Below are 16,208 nucleotides of genomic sequence, written 5' to 3'. Positions count from 1 at the left end.
ACAAAATAGAGGCCTGCTACACAATTCTAGAATTACTTCAGGCTCTCCAGGGAATTTTTTTTCCAACTGAAACTAAAAGTCATCTCACATGGTTACCTATACTACTACTTTAAGCAGGGCCTCCCCTGGTGGCGCAGTGGTTGAACGCTGGGCTGCGAAGCTGCCCACAGCCTCTGCAGTGCCTGTTTGATCCCCAGCCACCGGCGAGGGTCCCACATGGCTTTGCAGACCTCTCCTGCCGCCCGCTGCTCCCCTCAGCAGTGTACTTGGGTCCTTCTGCCTGCTCTGCTCCCCGCTCTGGCTCTGGTAAATTCTCTTACCCTCCCGCGCTTCTGACTGTACCCAGTGCTTGTATAAATAAATAAATAAATCTTTAAAAAAAAAAAAAAAGATATGAAGAATAAGTATCAGATGGAAATTAATTTTTTTTAGTCTCTGAATTTAAGCAAGACTAGTCACTCCTTGTGGTTAACTAGTGGCAACTTACTAAATTTTCACCAACTTTAAAACGAAATGCTTTTTACAAGGATCATGCTTGCTCATGCATATGGGTCAGCAGAGCAGAAAGGACATAGGCAGCAAGCTGTCCTGTCAAATAAGGCAAAGGTGGCTAATCCAATCTGTGAGGTGCAGCCAGTATAAATACAGACTAGATTTTAAAGATACAGGTTGGGAAAAAAGTATATACTGTATATTGATTTTATAATGTAAACATATTGAAATAATACTTCGGTTATATTGGGTTAAATAACATATTATTGAAATGAATTTCATTTCCTCCATTTTTTAAATGTGGTTATTGTTATATTTAAAATCACATTTGCTTGCATTATGTATCCATGGAACAGTGCTGGGTAGGGATGTTCAGCTTAGTTTACACAGTAGCTACTTCAGGATGACCTTCTGTTCCTGGTTCACCGTCTCTCTGCTTTAGGTTTATTCCTGTGTAAGATGTCAAGAGCTTGGACTAGGTACCTTTTAAAACACCTAGCCTCCAACATTCTAGGACGCAAGAGTTCAGTAGCTATTGGTCGAGAAGACGCTGATGGCAGTGCTGTAGCTAAGAGGTAGGGCAGCCTTATGCTGGAGGTGGGCTCCAGACAGGAAGCCTGAGAAAAGCTCAGGGTGCCTTTTAAAACCACCAGGAGCTTGTTTGAGACTGGAGACAGGGTTGCTCCACTTTTCAGCCCTGTGCCAGTCCGGCAGCTGACAGAGGATATTAGAGGAAAGCCCTGTTCAGGAGTGGCCTGGCTCAAGGGTTCAGCACATGTGCCATCAATTAGCAGCACATGTGCCACTGGAGCTGCCCACAGCTCCAGCGGCACAGCTGATAGATGGCATGCTGGTGGTGTGGGACAGAATACATTCTGGCTGCCAGAAGGTTCCAGAAGACTGGCCTCAGCAGTGTCACCTATCCCTGGGAGCCCAAGGAGCAGAAAGAAAAAAACAGCTTGATATTCTCAGTTGGTTTGCAACACTCAATCCAAATTATAGCAAACCTGAACTCTGTGACCTATCAGACCCCTAAAAGAAATATTAATACATATATGCATATGTGTGTGTGTTATAACTATCAGTTTTGTACATTATTCTGTTTATTTTTGTTTTCTGGAACCAGTTAAAATGGAGTCACATATCCCCTCTCACTACCACCCCAGAACTTGGGAGTTTTCACAGTCTGTCCCAAACCACGTTCATGGACCACTTTCCATTATTTGACAGCAGTGTTCAGCAATTCTGCATTTATGGAATGTCTATCATGTGTCATGCATGGGATACAACAGCAAGGGAGAGAGGGGCCTATCTCTAAGTGACTTCCAAGGGAGTACGCTGGCATGGAGAATGCCAAGTAAGAGGACAAATGTGATTCCATGAAAATTCAGTGATAAGCAGTATAGAGACCTTGCCTGAAGAACACTTAACTTTGGCTTGGAAGATCTGGGAAAAGTAAAATCTAACTTGACTGAGAATTGACTAAGAAAAGAGAAGATGGAAGAATAGTCCATGCAGAAAGAGCGAGGTGTACGAAGTGGACAGGAACAAGCTTCCTCCACCTGTAAAAACAGACGATTACTCAGAGGGTGACAGAGCCAGAGCAGAGGGGCTTGAAGACCCTGTAGAGGAGCCTGTGGTGACCAAACTATCCCAGAGGCTGTGATAGTTTGTCCGCTCTACCCAGCCTCAGCAGAATGAAGACACTGCCCAACTATGCCATCTATTCCCCGGTTCTTTGCACAGGCTGTCCTGTCTCTCAGGAAGGCGTCCGCTGACCCACCTTCTGTTTTCCATCTAGAAAATCCCATATACACTGATATAAAGGGCCTCTCAAAAGTCTCTCTCTTCGTTTACAAGTCATTTCCAGCCCCAGGGCTGAATTAATTTTTCCCCACCTTGTGCACATACTCGTTGTAACAGAGATGTTGGGGGAGAGAGGGTGTCTGCGCAAATTAATATTTGTCTTCTTTTGGAATTGTTCCCTTTGGTGGCAGCCAAACCTCCATATCTGGGCAATGTGACTGTGCCCCTGGGGTAACACAGACTGGCTCAGAACAGGTCATCAGACTCAGATCTGGCCTCTTTCACTTAGAAATAGGGGCTGAGACATGCTGGTGGGGACCTGACAGGTGCTTTATCTGAGAAGACATTTAAATTGGACCTGTGAGCTAGGCAATTTCTCCATTATTTGGAGAAGTACAGAACGCTGAGTGAGAAAAAACACTGCCCTGGTTCTTGAGAACGTCCTGGTGTCTTCTTCTAGTCACTCAAGATCCCTGATGAATGTCCTGATACTGAGTGATGCGAAGTCCTCTGCAACTTTAGAACTAATTCCAACTCTTAGCTTGAACTGAATCAGGGTTCAGGTACTGCTGCTCTTTAAGTCTTTTTATGGCTCTAATAATTTTATACAGAAATTCCTTGTTTCTACACTAAAATCAAGGTTACTTTGACTTTACTTGATATATATGTGCATGGGTGCTGTTATGTCATCACTCTCCCAGTCAATTTCCGCTACAGGCACACCAAGGGTCACAGCACTCTGTGTGGCCTCAGAGACCGTCACCATGGAGCTCCAAGTGGTCCCAAAGAAATTAACTGGAGTTGGCACAGGAGAGGAGTAACTGGATATCAATGTTCTAGACTGGGATCCTCTTGAAAGAAGGTTCTGTGTCCTTTTGTTGATTGTAGTTCTGTGCTTGACACAAGGTCAGTGTGGAACATGGCCTACTTGGAGGATAAACCATGACTATTATGTTTTAGCCTGGTTGCTCATTCTTGCCTTTTTCTTCATCTACTTTACAGCTCAGTGGAAGCCTAGAGAAAGGATTCATTCTTACCCATTTTAGAAATAAGGTGATTAAGAGCATGAACGAGCTGAAGTCAAGTTGTTCATCTCAGATTCTACTTACAGCGCATCTCTGCCCTCCTAACTTCTTCCTTTTTCATCCCAAGGGATGTGGTCACATTTTAAAGTCACATCAATTGGGTACAATGATTACTAAACTCCTGACAGAATCAGAGGATTCTGTTCTTTCCAGCTTCTGACTCAATTACATACATTCATAAAATGTGGTGTACAATCTTAACTAGATATTATTTTATCCATTTACCCAAGGTTTATCACAGATACATACAATCTGGGGAGGGGAAATGGTCTAGCCACAGCAGGATAACCTGTGAGAACGATCTCTCCTGTCAATTTCAGAAGTATAAACTACAGGAACACTTCAACTTCAGAAGCTGTGTCTGCCATTCTTCTCCCCACTTCATGTTTTCATCATATATAGCCCTCCAACAACACAGGCGCCTCCTGGTCCAGTTCTAGCAAAAAGTCTCCGTTTATACCTTGACAGGCCATGATTAGTAAACAAAAAAGAGCAGTTTAAAAATCAGCAACATACCAACTCCATTAACTGTTTGAGCTGACCTATCTCTTCTGGCAGCGATCCAAGTTTGTTGTTACTTGCAATTAAGACTTTGAGAGGCAGACCACACAGGCAGGCCGGCAGGGCAGACAGCTGATTTCGACTGCAAAAACAATACAACAATAACATGCATAAACATACAGGTCACTTCATACTGTTTGCGAACAAGTATTTAACAAGCAAGGAAGAAGGGAGACAGCTGAAAAGATATTTTACAACAACGAAAAGTTCAATAAAGTTTCTGTATGTGTAGTGAATCAAATCACAAGGACCTAAGAAAATAAAATGTGTTTTTAAAAAGAAAGGCATGGGGGAAAACAACTTTTCCCAGCACCAGGGAGCCCATCAAGCCCCCTGCAGAAGCTGAGCCCTCGGCCAGCCAGGGGGCAGATGGGCAATGGGTCCTGAACCACCCATAGCAACGGGAAGCTGGGGCCAAGTGTCCTCTTCATGCCAATGTGTGGTTGGAATGCAGCAAGAACCAGAGCAAGCAGCACCATGCAGGCACCATGCTGTCCATTTTAGTACTGATGGGGAAATTCACTTTGCTGCAATTTTCAAAACCACCAGGAGAGTTTCCAAAGTAAGCTTCCTTTTGTGAAGACAAGAGTTGCTGAGTTTCTGTTGGGTATCTGTGAGAGTGCTAATTAAATGAAAAAAGTAAAGTTGGCCTCTGGCAAAGTGAAGCTTGGTAGTGGTTTATTTCACAGAGTAGCCAGACCTGCCGCGGCCAGGGCTCCCCTCTGCTCAGCATGGAGAGGTCCTCTGACCAGAAGTCTCCGCTTCCCATCACAAGTGCCTGGTCTTCTGAGAAATGAGAGAACACTGGATAAGGGAAATCTCTGAGTCACCCACATGTATCTGTCAGTCATCTACTTCTACATCCTCCCACACAGAAACCCTTTTCTGCTATCAAATAAGAAGACATATGGTTTTCCGTTTCCTTGACTTTCTTTCCTGGTCATTCTGTTGATTAAGCCAACAATCAGATCTAAAAATTTGTATGTTCTGTGACTTTAACTATTTATAACTTCTGTGTGTCGGTGCACACACATATGATGTGTCAGAGGTGGTACTGTGGGAGTATATTTATAGGCACACACACATCTGGGTGCAAGGGTGAGACACAGACAGATTGGCCAAAATACACCAAAATGTTATCAGTGGGCATTTTATTTTTGAGGGGGGTAGATACGATGAGTGTTTTTTTTTTTTTTTAAATTAAAAAACGACATGCCTTTTTTTTTTTTAATAGAGGCATGTTTTATTTATTTATTTATTTGTTTGTTTTTTATTTATAAAAGCACTGGGTACAGTCAGAAGCGCGGGAGGGTGAGAGAATTCACCAGAGCCAGAGCGGGGAGCAGAGCAGGCAGAAGGACCGAAGTACACTGCTGAGAGGAGCAGCGGGCGGCAGGAGAGGTCTGCGCGCCATGTGGGACCCTCCTCCAGTGGCCTGGGAGCAGCCGGGGATCTAACCGGCGCTGCACAGGCCACGGGCAGCTTCACAACCCAGCGCTCAACCACTGCGCCACTGGGGAGGCCCGATACGATGAGTGGTTTTTAGTGACTTTATTATAACTTATCTTTCAGAATTCTTATAAAGTGCTTTTGAATTAAGAAAGAACTGTCATTACAAAGAGACATATTTCATTGGATGCTGGTTACATGGGTGCTTCTATTTGTCAGCACTTATCAGATGTGCACTTAGGACCTGTATGCACAGATACACTTTTCTGTATGTAAGCTGAATTGCAATTACAATTTTTATGCCCCTACTCCTTTATATGAGAAGGCTGGAATCTGGCTGGACAAGGGACATCTTTAACTGATGGGCTCAGAAAAAGCAGGCACTGTACTATGGAAAGAACCTTTTTAATGTGGGTGCTTTCCTATAAACACCATGACATTTCTCCTCCTCCAGGAACCAACGTTCAGGTCTTAACAATAAAAGATACAGTAATGTCTTCTTTCCCTTGCCCAGATCCACAAAGAAAGTTAGTTCTAGAAAGAGGCAGAAGGAGAGAAAAGACTTATCAAACAGGGTCCAGCAGAGGGAGGGAGGAGACTGGGATTTCCGCAGGGGTTCCTGGCACTGGAAGGACCAGCTGGCACTTTGCTGTTAGGATGACAGGTGAGAAGAGTGACCAGCTCTGCCTGGCACTGTCTCCTGCCAGCGGAAGCAACCATGGAAGGGAGGAGCAAGGCTACCTACTTGCCTTTTGTTCCTCCCACATCCCTGCTGCCATCTTCTCTAACCCACAGGAGCGCACTCATGCTCTTCTGGCTGGAGGAGGGAGCCTTTCCGGTGCCCTCCTGGAAGAGCCTTCCTCAAGCTCAACAAAGGCTCTTTAAACATTACCTCTGGAGAAAAGAACTCAGTTTACTTAAAGGCATCAAGTAAATAATCTGAAATATAATTTGTGGTTATAAAATAGCTATTAAAATGTAATTTCATAACATGAGAACTGGTAAATGTTAACAATTCTGTTATTTTGGTATAATATTTCAACTTCCTTTTGAAAAGAGGATAATGGGAACTGAGATGAGTATTTTCAGAAATTTCTATATTCCTATTTTTCACAGAATTAATAATTATAGTTGGAGATCTTTCCTGTGTTTCTTTGTTGGGAAACTCAGATTTAAATTGTTTCCAATTTAAATTGTTTCTCATTACCTTAATACAGGCATCCAATGGGATTAGTAGAGACTGAATCAGAACAGCCGTTCATCATACCATTTAAGTAATGCTACAAAGGTTTTGCTCATTCAGACACATAAGTATTGGAGATTACATGGGCTTACTGTCTCTGGAATCCTTCCAAAGTGGGTACTCATTTAAAATAAAATAATAAAGGCCTCCCCTGGTGGCACAGCGGTTGAGCGCTGGGCTGCAAAGCTATCCACAGCCTCTGCAGCGCTGGTTCCATCCCCAGCTGCTGATGAGGGTCTCACATGGCACGCAGACCTCTCCTGCAGCACCCGCAGCTCCCCTCAGCAGCGTACTTAGTCAGTCTGCCTGTTCTGTTCCCCACTTTGGCTCTGGTGAACTCTCTCACCCTCCCGCGCTTCTGACTGAACCCAGTGCTTGTATAAATTAAAAAAAAAAAAAAGAAAGAAAGAAAGAATGGCACCTACAAAAAAATAAAAAAAAAATAATAATATTTAAGCTTGTGAATGCATGTATGGTTTCTGTAATGGGGATGAATGCATTTTATGCTAAAAGCTATTAATAGAACAGCCTGTTTATTTATGCTCCACACATTCCTCTATTTACAATGTAGTCAATCACCTGCAGACAAATCTGAGACTCCAGGACTAGTCATAATACAACATGCCATAAACCTGGGGCACATTTCTCCTACTCCGTCCATTGATTTCCATAGTCTCTACTTCATATATTTTATCACAGGATGTTCCGGTATTACTTATAATTTCCCCAATAGAAAAAGGAAACACACATGCACACAAAAGCCTATTAGCTCTCCAGCATATATTTAGAAAGAGGAGAAACTGCATTCCCTTTAATCCTCTACCCACTAAAGACCACATCAGCAGCCTTAGCTTTTAAAACCACTCATCTGACAGCAATTTTTCCCAAGCAAGTAAGTGCCCCAGGCCACAAGCCACTATCCCATCTCCTGCTTGTCTCCTGCAGGACTCTGTACTATAAACGGACCCTTTACAGAAAGAAAGTTTAAAAATAAGGCTATAAGGCAATGACCAATCTAGCCTGTGAGTCACATCTAAAAACAAAAGTAATTTTTTTACATTTAAAGGTCACTTATTACAAAAGACTAACTTGGGAGGAGGGGAGAAAAAGAGCTGTTCGCTCATAAGTAAAATTACAGATTTGGTCATGTTGGCCTGAGCCTTCCTGCTATTACCATCGCTGAGCCTACTCTAGGCTTCTGGTCCCTCTCCCTACCTTCCCTGGGTAGAGGTGGGGTACAGAGTGGAAGGAGGAGGAGAGGGAAGCCTTTTACCTTATGCTCAGTGCCGACACCTTTCTCAGTTAAATGACCCCCTACTACATTTGTCTATTTCTTCATTTTAAGATAAAACAAAACGTCGCCACAAAAACTGCACATTTTGATAGCCTAAGTTTGCAAGATAGATTTCTCTTAATCTTCAGTGTCCATATTTCTCACTTAACATAATTCTTAAATTAAGGAATTAATAAATCAAGTCATTTATTCTTACATGTGATTTTATTATTGGGAATCATGTATTTTTTCTATTCTCCTGGAATATATCACATTTTTATGTATTGGCTCATTTAATAGAACATAAAACCCACACAATAGAAAATAATTTATGGTAAGACTTGTATAACAGATTCACCTAACCCACCTGGTAAAAAGATCACCAGTTGTGGAATTAGAAAACATGGGTTCAAATCTCATCTCTGCCTCAAATCACTTCTATATGTAAGTCATTGTTAATTATTATTATTATCATTTAAAGATTTATTTATTAATGCATACAAGAGCTGGGATCCAGGCCAGAGATGCAGGGGGTGAGAGGATTCACTAGAAACAGAGTGGGGTGCAGAATAGGCAGACTGACTGAAATACACTGCTGAGGGGAGCAGCGGGCGAGTGAGAGGTCTGCTGTGCCATGTGGATTGCTCTCTGGCCAGCCCGGGGATCGAACTTGTGCCGCAGAGGCTGTGGATTGCTTCATCGTGCGGTGCTTAACCTCTTGCGCCACCAGGGAGGCCCCTATTATTAATATTATTATTTTTATTATTGTCATTATTATTTAAGTCATTTATTCTCTCTGGTTTTGATGTGAATAAAATTCCCACCTAACATGAAACATGAGATAGATAGATAGATAGATAGATAGATAGATAGATAGATAGATAGATAGAGACATAGAGAGATGAGATTAGGGTTGCCAAAGTACTTAATCCTACCCTAAGTCCATATATATAAAGACTAAGCCAGCCCTGATCACTGATGTGGCAAAGCAGTGGGGAAGTGACCAAAAATAGCATATGTGTGTTCAGTTAGGTTTCATTTATTTATTTTACTTCTAACCACTAACGTTTCAGCCGCTTTTAAAATATGGTTTCATGCTTCACCTGGTGAAAATATATGCTAATCAAAAACAAAGATGACCACTCTCAGATATGCTGGGAAGAACCAGGCTCAGCTGTAGGATTTCAGGTGAAAGCAAGTAAAGAACAATTTCTAATCTAGAGAACAAGGACTAGCACATACTATCACATGAATGAACTTTCCTTTCCCATCTTCTCTTACTCTAGGATCCACTCCATTTAACTACCTGGTTTCCAAAGAGTAACAGTAAGGATGATGTGAAATCACTAATGATCACTTACCTATCAGGATGATGTCACAATGGGCATCTAAAGGGCCACAGATTAAAAAAAAAAAACAAACAAAAACAACTAGCAACAACAATGTAGGTGAGAATGTGGAGAAAAAGGAACTCTCCTGCACTGCTGGTGGGAGTGCAAACTGGTCTAACCACTACGGAAAGCTCTCTGGAGATTCCTCAACCTGCTAAAGATGGAGCTTCCATATGATCCAGCAATTCCACTCCTAGGTATTGACCCAAAGGACACAGAAACATTAATTCAAAAGGGTGCCTGCACCCCTATGTTTATAGCAGCACTATTTACAATAGCTAAGCTATGGAAATAACCCAAATGCCCAAAAATAGATGACTGGATCAAGAAGATGTGGTACATATACACAATGGAATATTACTCAGCAATCAAAAAAATAAACTCATGCAATTTGCAGCAACATGAATGGAGCTAGAAGGGATCATGCTCAACGAAATAAACCAGCAAGAAAAATAAAAATACCAGATGGTCTCACTACAGCAGGAATTTAGAAAACCTAATAAGGGACCAGGAAAAAGACATTATAATAAAGTAAAAATCAAAATCAACAAGCAACTATAAGCCAGACACACACTATGGGGGGGAGAGGGAGTAGGATCAAAACAAGGGGGATAGGAATTGTATGGGGACTAGAACCAAGATTAAAATACATACATCATGCAAAAATGAAAAGTGATGTAAAAAATATATAAAATTTAAAAAATAAATAAATTTAAAAAAATGGATTTGTTCCCTTAAACACAGTTGCCTTCAACGTTTACATAATGCAAATTATTATTCCTGTCTTTTGTAAAACCAGTTTGTGTCCTATGACCTCCATGCTTTGTGAATTAAAGTGCTGTCTGTTTCAGACAGTGGAGGCACAGAAATTGTTAGTAACTTAGGGTAATGAGTGCTCCCTGTGCTCCAATCACGGCATCAAAAGCATAAAAAAAACTAAAAATTAAAAAAATAAAAATATGAAAAATAAAGGGCCACAAAAAGCGGGTCAGATCTCTCGGTGTGGCTACACCAGGCTCACCCTCTATGAGTCTCAACTAGGGAGGAAAACAAGTATGTAATATTGTTAGCGCTGGTTTCATCAGCATTGTCTGTGCTGGGATGTGACCCTACAGCAGAAGGCAGCTATTTTATGTTAGCCAAGTAAGTTTCCTTTTGCACACAATGCCTCACCTAATTTTGTTTTCAAGTTTTTCTGCATACTCTGTTTACCTCTAAAAGCAAAGTAACTTTTTCTGTTTTCTATGTCACACTTGAGTGTTAACTGTTTCATAAACACACAACAGTGAAAAATATTCATAAAACTATTTCCTTTTTCCTGCTTATTCCATTCTGAAAAACCCACCAAGGCAAAATATTTTACTCCCACTTCCCCTAGAGTGAATAAGTGCTTCCCCTTTATGACCACCCTCCCCCTTCATTCCCACCATCACTGTTTGTTTGAGATAATTACCAACAGCATCAAGAACATTGCTTTAAGTTGCCTGTTGATATTTTGGTCTTTACTTTTATAAACATAAATTTGTAAATATAATTTTAATAATATTTTATAGGAAACTTAATCTCAATTGAGATGATGTATATGCATAAAATATGGGAGCCCACATTTAGATCTAACTCTGAAAGCAGTTAGGTTACCTATAACTTCAGTATGACAAGTATATGAAAACTAAATTGTTTCAAAACTAGAAACACTGAAACATAATTTTAAGGGGATCTTGGAGAAGCTCTGAAACATTATACCAATGATTTCACACCCTACACACATAAAGGCATGTTTTGAGAAGGTGAAGAGTCAGCTTTAGAAAAGGGAAATAAAAGTGAAAACAGAAAGCAAACATCTAAGGCATCTCAGCATTCAGGCACACTTGCACAGACCATTTCACCAGCATTTTCGCTATGCGTGCCTGAACCATATTTGGTTACTGCAACTGTACTGGTTTCCCACAACAGCCTATCGGTCTCCTCTGAGTATTAATAAACCGTTGCTTAAAATATTCCATTTTTTCACACTCCCAACTATCAACAACGACAACTACCATGGTTTGTAAAGTTGATTTCAAAGTGTGGTTACTGAGAACTTGCACCTTAGTTGTTTCCTCGCCCTTCTTACTAAGAGCTTTTCAATTCTAAAATCCCAAGGCTTTTGAACCATTACTTCAAATGTCTTCTGTAATATGTATTATTTCCTTCATTCTAAAGTGGGGCTAGATGTACAAAATCAAGGGAATGTTGGATGTTCAAAGAGAAAGCAACATCCAACACTAGCAAGGATATTAATTTGCCAAACATCTTCAAAAGCAACAATGCGGATTTGTGATTTTAAGTATCAAAACTGCAGAGGCCTGAACCTTATGTACTAAAATACAACTGTGTGAAACATTGTTGCTGGTACATAGGAAAAAAAAACACTACATGGAAAGATGAAGTGGCATTAAAGATAGCCCCCCATATACTCCCTTTTATTTTAAAGATTTTATTTATTTATGCATATAAGAACTGGGGTCTAGGTCAGAGGGGAGGGGGGAGGTGAGAAGATTCACCAGAGAGAGTAGGTGTTACAACAGGCAGATCTACTGAAATACACTGCTGAGGGGTGGGGGAGCACTGGGCAAGACAGAAGAGGTCTGCTATGCCATGTGGGTTTACTCCCTGACCTGCGATAGAATTCATGGTGCAGTGGCTGATGATAATAATGCTGAGACTTTAACCCCTGAGCCACCAGGGAGCTCCACCTCCCCCTGCCTCCATGCCCCTTGTGAAGCCATGATTCAGGTAGAATGAACAATAACTTTTCATTAATGGGAAAGTATCCTACCTAGGCTGAATTCTCCTCCACGCCATTCCACAAAAAGGAGGAAAATATGTAATTTTTATTTTTACATTTTTTTCTTTACCAAAAAAGAATGGAATAATGTCTTAAATGAGTGTTTTTTTTCATATCAACTTTTACCTAGGGACACTGAATTAAAAAAAAAATTGAGATATCTGAACATTATTGTTTGTCATTTAAACACATGTGTTCTCCATCTATTTCTAAGAATCTTCAAATGTGTAATATATTGACATGTGTGACATGTATATATTATACTGACACATAGACATTAATAGATGTACACCCACTTTTTCCTATTATTCTTTCCAAGGAAATGAGTCTTCAGTGAACTTCTTGCATTTAACTTGATAGTCATTAATAGCTCAGATCCAGGTAATGGTCTAATACCTTTAAAAATCAGTAGCATATCCTCTTTACTAACTATAAAATCCACTATAATACTATAAAATCCACTAACTTCCCTCAGATCCAAAATCTTTTGCTACTATTTTTCAGCATGCCATACAATTTTGATTCAACAACCCAACAAATACTTCTTGGGTAGTTATTATGTATAAGGCAAACGGACAATACTATTTTCACAGCAATCTTATAACATAAGCACGAGACTACAATTTTTGCCCTTATTCAGAGAAGTAAAATCCACACTCTAAGTTGCCTAGCTAGTGAATGGCTTTGCAAGTGAATGGCTATATATCGAAACCAAGTGGACTGGGTTTCATAGCAAAGTTTATAGCCTTTCCTCAACACAACATAGCCTTATCACTCTTACTCTAGAATAAAAATTTAAGGTAAACCAGGAAAACACTAGAAGGGAACCAAATTGCAAGCAGGAGACAATGAGATTCTAGACTGGAAGTTCAGTGATTAAAGGTGATTTCTGAGATTCCAAGCTCAATGCTGGAGAAAAAGAGTAGGGGCATAGACAGAAGCAAGTATCTAAGATACACTAATTTGGGAAAGAAGAAATGGATATTTTTTTTTTTTAAGCACATGCTGCACTCTGAGAAGTTATTAGGCATCTAAGTAAGAAGAACTGAATTTTAAGCATTGGGGAATGAGATCTAGCACTCAAATGAGTCCAAGTGAAGGAGAATATATTTGGGATATGAGGTATAAGGTCTGGGAGAGAAGATCTAAGGCCAAAAACTGAGCATTAAGGTAAAAAAAAAGAAAAGAAAAGAAAAAGGAAAAAAGAAGGCACATACAGACACAGGAAAAGAGAAGAAACAGAAAGATAAGAAAAGTAAGCAGGATGAAATCTTACGACTTGTGACAACATGGATGGAAGTGGAGGGGGTTATACTAAGTGATTTCAGGAGGAGAAAGTCAAGTATTGGTGATTTCACTCATGTGGAATATAAAGAAACTAAACAAAGAAACGGATAAATATAAACCAAAAAAACCCTCGAAATCTGACTGCAGAATTGAGGCTACTAGAGGGGGAGGGACCTCAATGGTCTATGATGGAGAATTATGGGTACTTTGGTGGTGGGTGTGATATCGTTTCATGAAGTTAAGATAGTAAAACTGTGATTAGTGGATAACATAAGTCCACATGATCCAACTCTAAGAGTGGCCCAAATTTTTTGGTTATTTGGATCTCACCATTCAAAGAGATTGTATCATTCCATCTGTTCTGGTAGTCCTCTGATGCAGAGATTGTAAAGGTGTTCCAAGAAATATAGAAGCTGGGGAAAAAAAAAAGCCTAAAAAGACTAAGAGAGAGCTAGCTCTCTCTTATCACAATCTCACCTCTTGTCTCATAAATGCCCAATCCCTTAAATCTTCCTAGATTAAAAAATAAAACATACACACATAGAATATGTCTTTATTCTTGATTTAATTTATCTTTCATGGGGGAAGATAAAGCTACTTGAGATTATTATTCATGCTGAAATTCTTGGCTATTTGATGTTATCAAAAGATTGGCCCTTCCTGAGTTCTCAGAACAGACACATTCCTTTAAGAAGTGTAATAATACTTTTAACATCACATTCTGCAATTTTCCAGCTACTATACCATGTGTTTTATTACTTTTTTTTTTTTTTTTAAAGGAGAACTCTTTTTGTTTTTTTTTGGTTTATTTATTTATTTACTTATTTATTTATACAAGCACTGGGTACAGTCAGAAGCGCGGGAGGGTGAGAGAATTCACCAGAGCCAGAGCAGGGAGCAGAGCAGGCAGAAGGACTGAAGTACACTGCTGAGGGGAGCAGCGGGCGGCAGGAGAGGTCTGCGCGCCATGTGGGACCCTCCTCCGGTGGCTGGGGAGCAGCTGGGGATCGAACCGGCGCCGCAGAGGCTGCGGGCAGCTTCGCAACCCAGCGCTCAACCGCTGCGCCACCGGGGAGGCCCTGTGTTTTATTACTTTTAAAAAAGAAGTAAGGGATTTATATCTGGACTTGGAAGCTGAGAAAACTAACACTGGATCTTTTTTACTCAAAGCAAATCTCATAAAAAAAAAAAAAACTTTGTCTAATTACTGTAATTGTTATTAACAAGCAAATAAGAAAACCAAGAGAAACAAAATAAATCTTAGCTTCACCATTATCTCCAGATTGCAGTCAAAGTCTACTTACCTAATGCCCTAATTCCATCTGGTCTTTAAGGCACAAGGGGGAAAGTATGGAGGATGATGAGAAGACAGGAAAAACAGAATTGAACAAAAAAAAAAAGGATTAAAGATTAAGAAGTTCAAATCCTCAAACTCCAGCTTAATGGAGAAAATGTCCAATTATTCATCCACTTTTAAAAATAGTAACTTTAAAAATTCAAGAGAGTTTGTTCTTAGCCAACCAAACATAGATACTCTTATAAGGGTATGAAAGTAGTTAAGATTTCACGAGTGAGTCAATATATAGTTCTTGTGTTACACATTCTAATCACTGAAAGTCTTCAATTAAGGATCCCGTGATACTGCAAATTTTCCTGATTTCAAAGTACAACTGCACTTTTATTCTCATCATTGAAAATCACTCCAAATATAAATAAGTGAGAACTTTCAAAGAGATGGAAGAGTGTAAAAGTGTAACACCCAACATGTAACTAATGAGGAGAAACCAAGAAGATAGAAATAGACAAATGAAGGAAGGAGCAATATTTAAAACAAGATAATGACTAAAATTTTTCTGGAGTTGATAAAAAACACAAATCTTCAGGTGTGGTAAGCAAAATAAAGTTTATAATGAGGTTAATCAAAATATCTACACATATCACAGCAAAAATGCAGAAACACAAAAGGTGAGAAAATATGGGGGAATATCAAAGGGAAAAATTCTGAAGATTTTCTCCAAACTTAAGATTTAGATTGTCAAAGGATTTTTCTATAGGTAGAACACATAATATCTTTGAAATACAATGGAAAATAACTGCCAATGTAAAGATTATACTAACAATCTAAAATTTTATAATAAGTACATCTTCTTTCAAGGCTGAGGGAAAAAAGACTTTTCAGGACAAGATTGTATTTAACACAAACATATTCTCATTGAATAAACTAAGAATGTATTTATAAAAGAAGCATAACCACTTCCTCCCCAAAAAAGAGAAGCAAAAATAACAATAAGCAGAGAAACTGGTTAAAATTATGTGCAAGTAAGCATCAATTGACTAAAATCAAAATAAAAAGCAAGATGGACCTAAAATAACTAATAAAATAATATGTAATTTTGGAGATAGTGGTTACAACTAATGCTATTACTTTGGGGAGTATAGGAGAGATAATATTTAACTTTAGAAATTTGCAATTTCATTAAATCAAATATTAATGTCAACAATTTATATGTAGTCTTTCTAGTATAAATATAAAATATAATGACTAATCCCTCAAATAGGGGACTAAAAAAGAATAAACAAAACTCAATATTAGGTAGGAAAAGGCAAAAGACAAAAAGCAAGGCAACCTTGATAAATCAATGCAATTACTAAGAAAAAAACAAAAAATCCAGTCATCCTAATCATTTTATCTTAAGACACATTTCTCAATAATTAATTAAGCAGACATAAAATGTGCTAGGTAGAGAAGACGTGAACCCTCAAATTAACAAGTTATACTTAATGGATTTGCTAA

General features: G+C 39.4%; 1 protein-coding gene across 4 annotated transcripts in view; it reads right to left on the bottom strand.

Annotated features, from left to right (window-relative positions):
- Window positions 1-16,208, bottom strand: part of LRCH1 (leucine rich repeats and calponin homology domain containing 1) — a gene marked incomplete at both ends in the record, with an annotated part of 189,815 nt that overhangs the window by 74,074 nt on the left and 99,533 nt on the right. For all 4 annotated transcript variants that reach the window (XM_084235577.1, XM_084235579.1, XM_084235576.1 and 1 more), the window contains one exon: window positions 3,900-4,026. In XM_084235577.1, the coding sequence (XP_084091703.1) occupies window positions 3,900-4,026 (127 nt within the window). The remainder of the gene's footprint in view (window positions 1-3,899; window positions 4,027-16,208) is intronic.

The sequence above is a fragment of the Talpa europaea genome, assembly GCF_964194135.1.
Source record: "Talpa europaea genome assembly, chromosome: 6".
Taxonomy (NCBI): Eukaryota; Metazoa; Chordata; class Mammalia; order Eulipotyphla; family Talpidae; genus Talpa; species Talpa europaea.
This window is presented reverse-complemented; position numbering and strand designations above follow the sequence as displayed.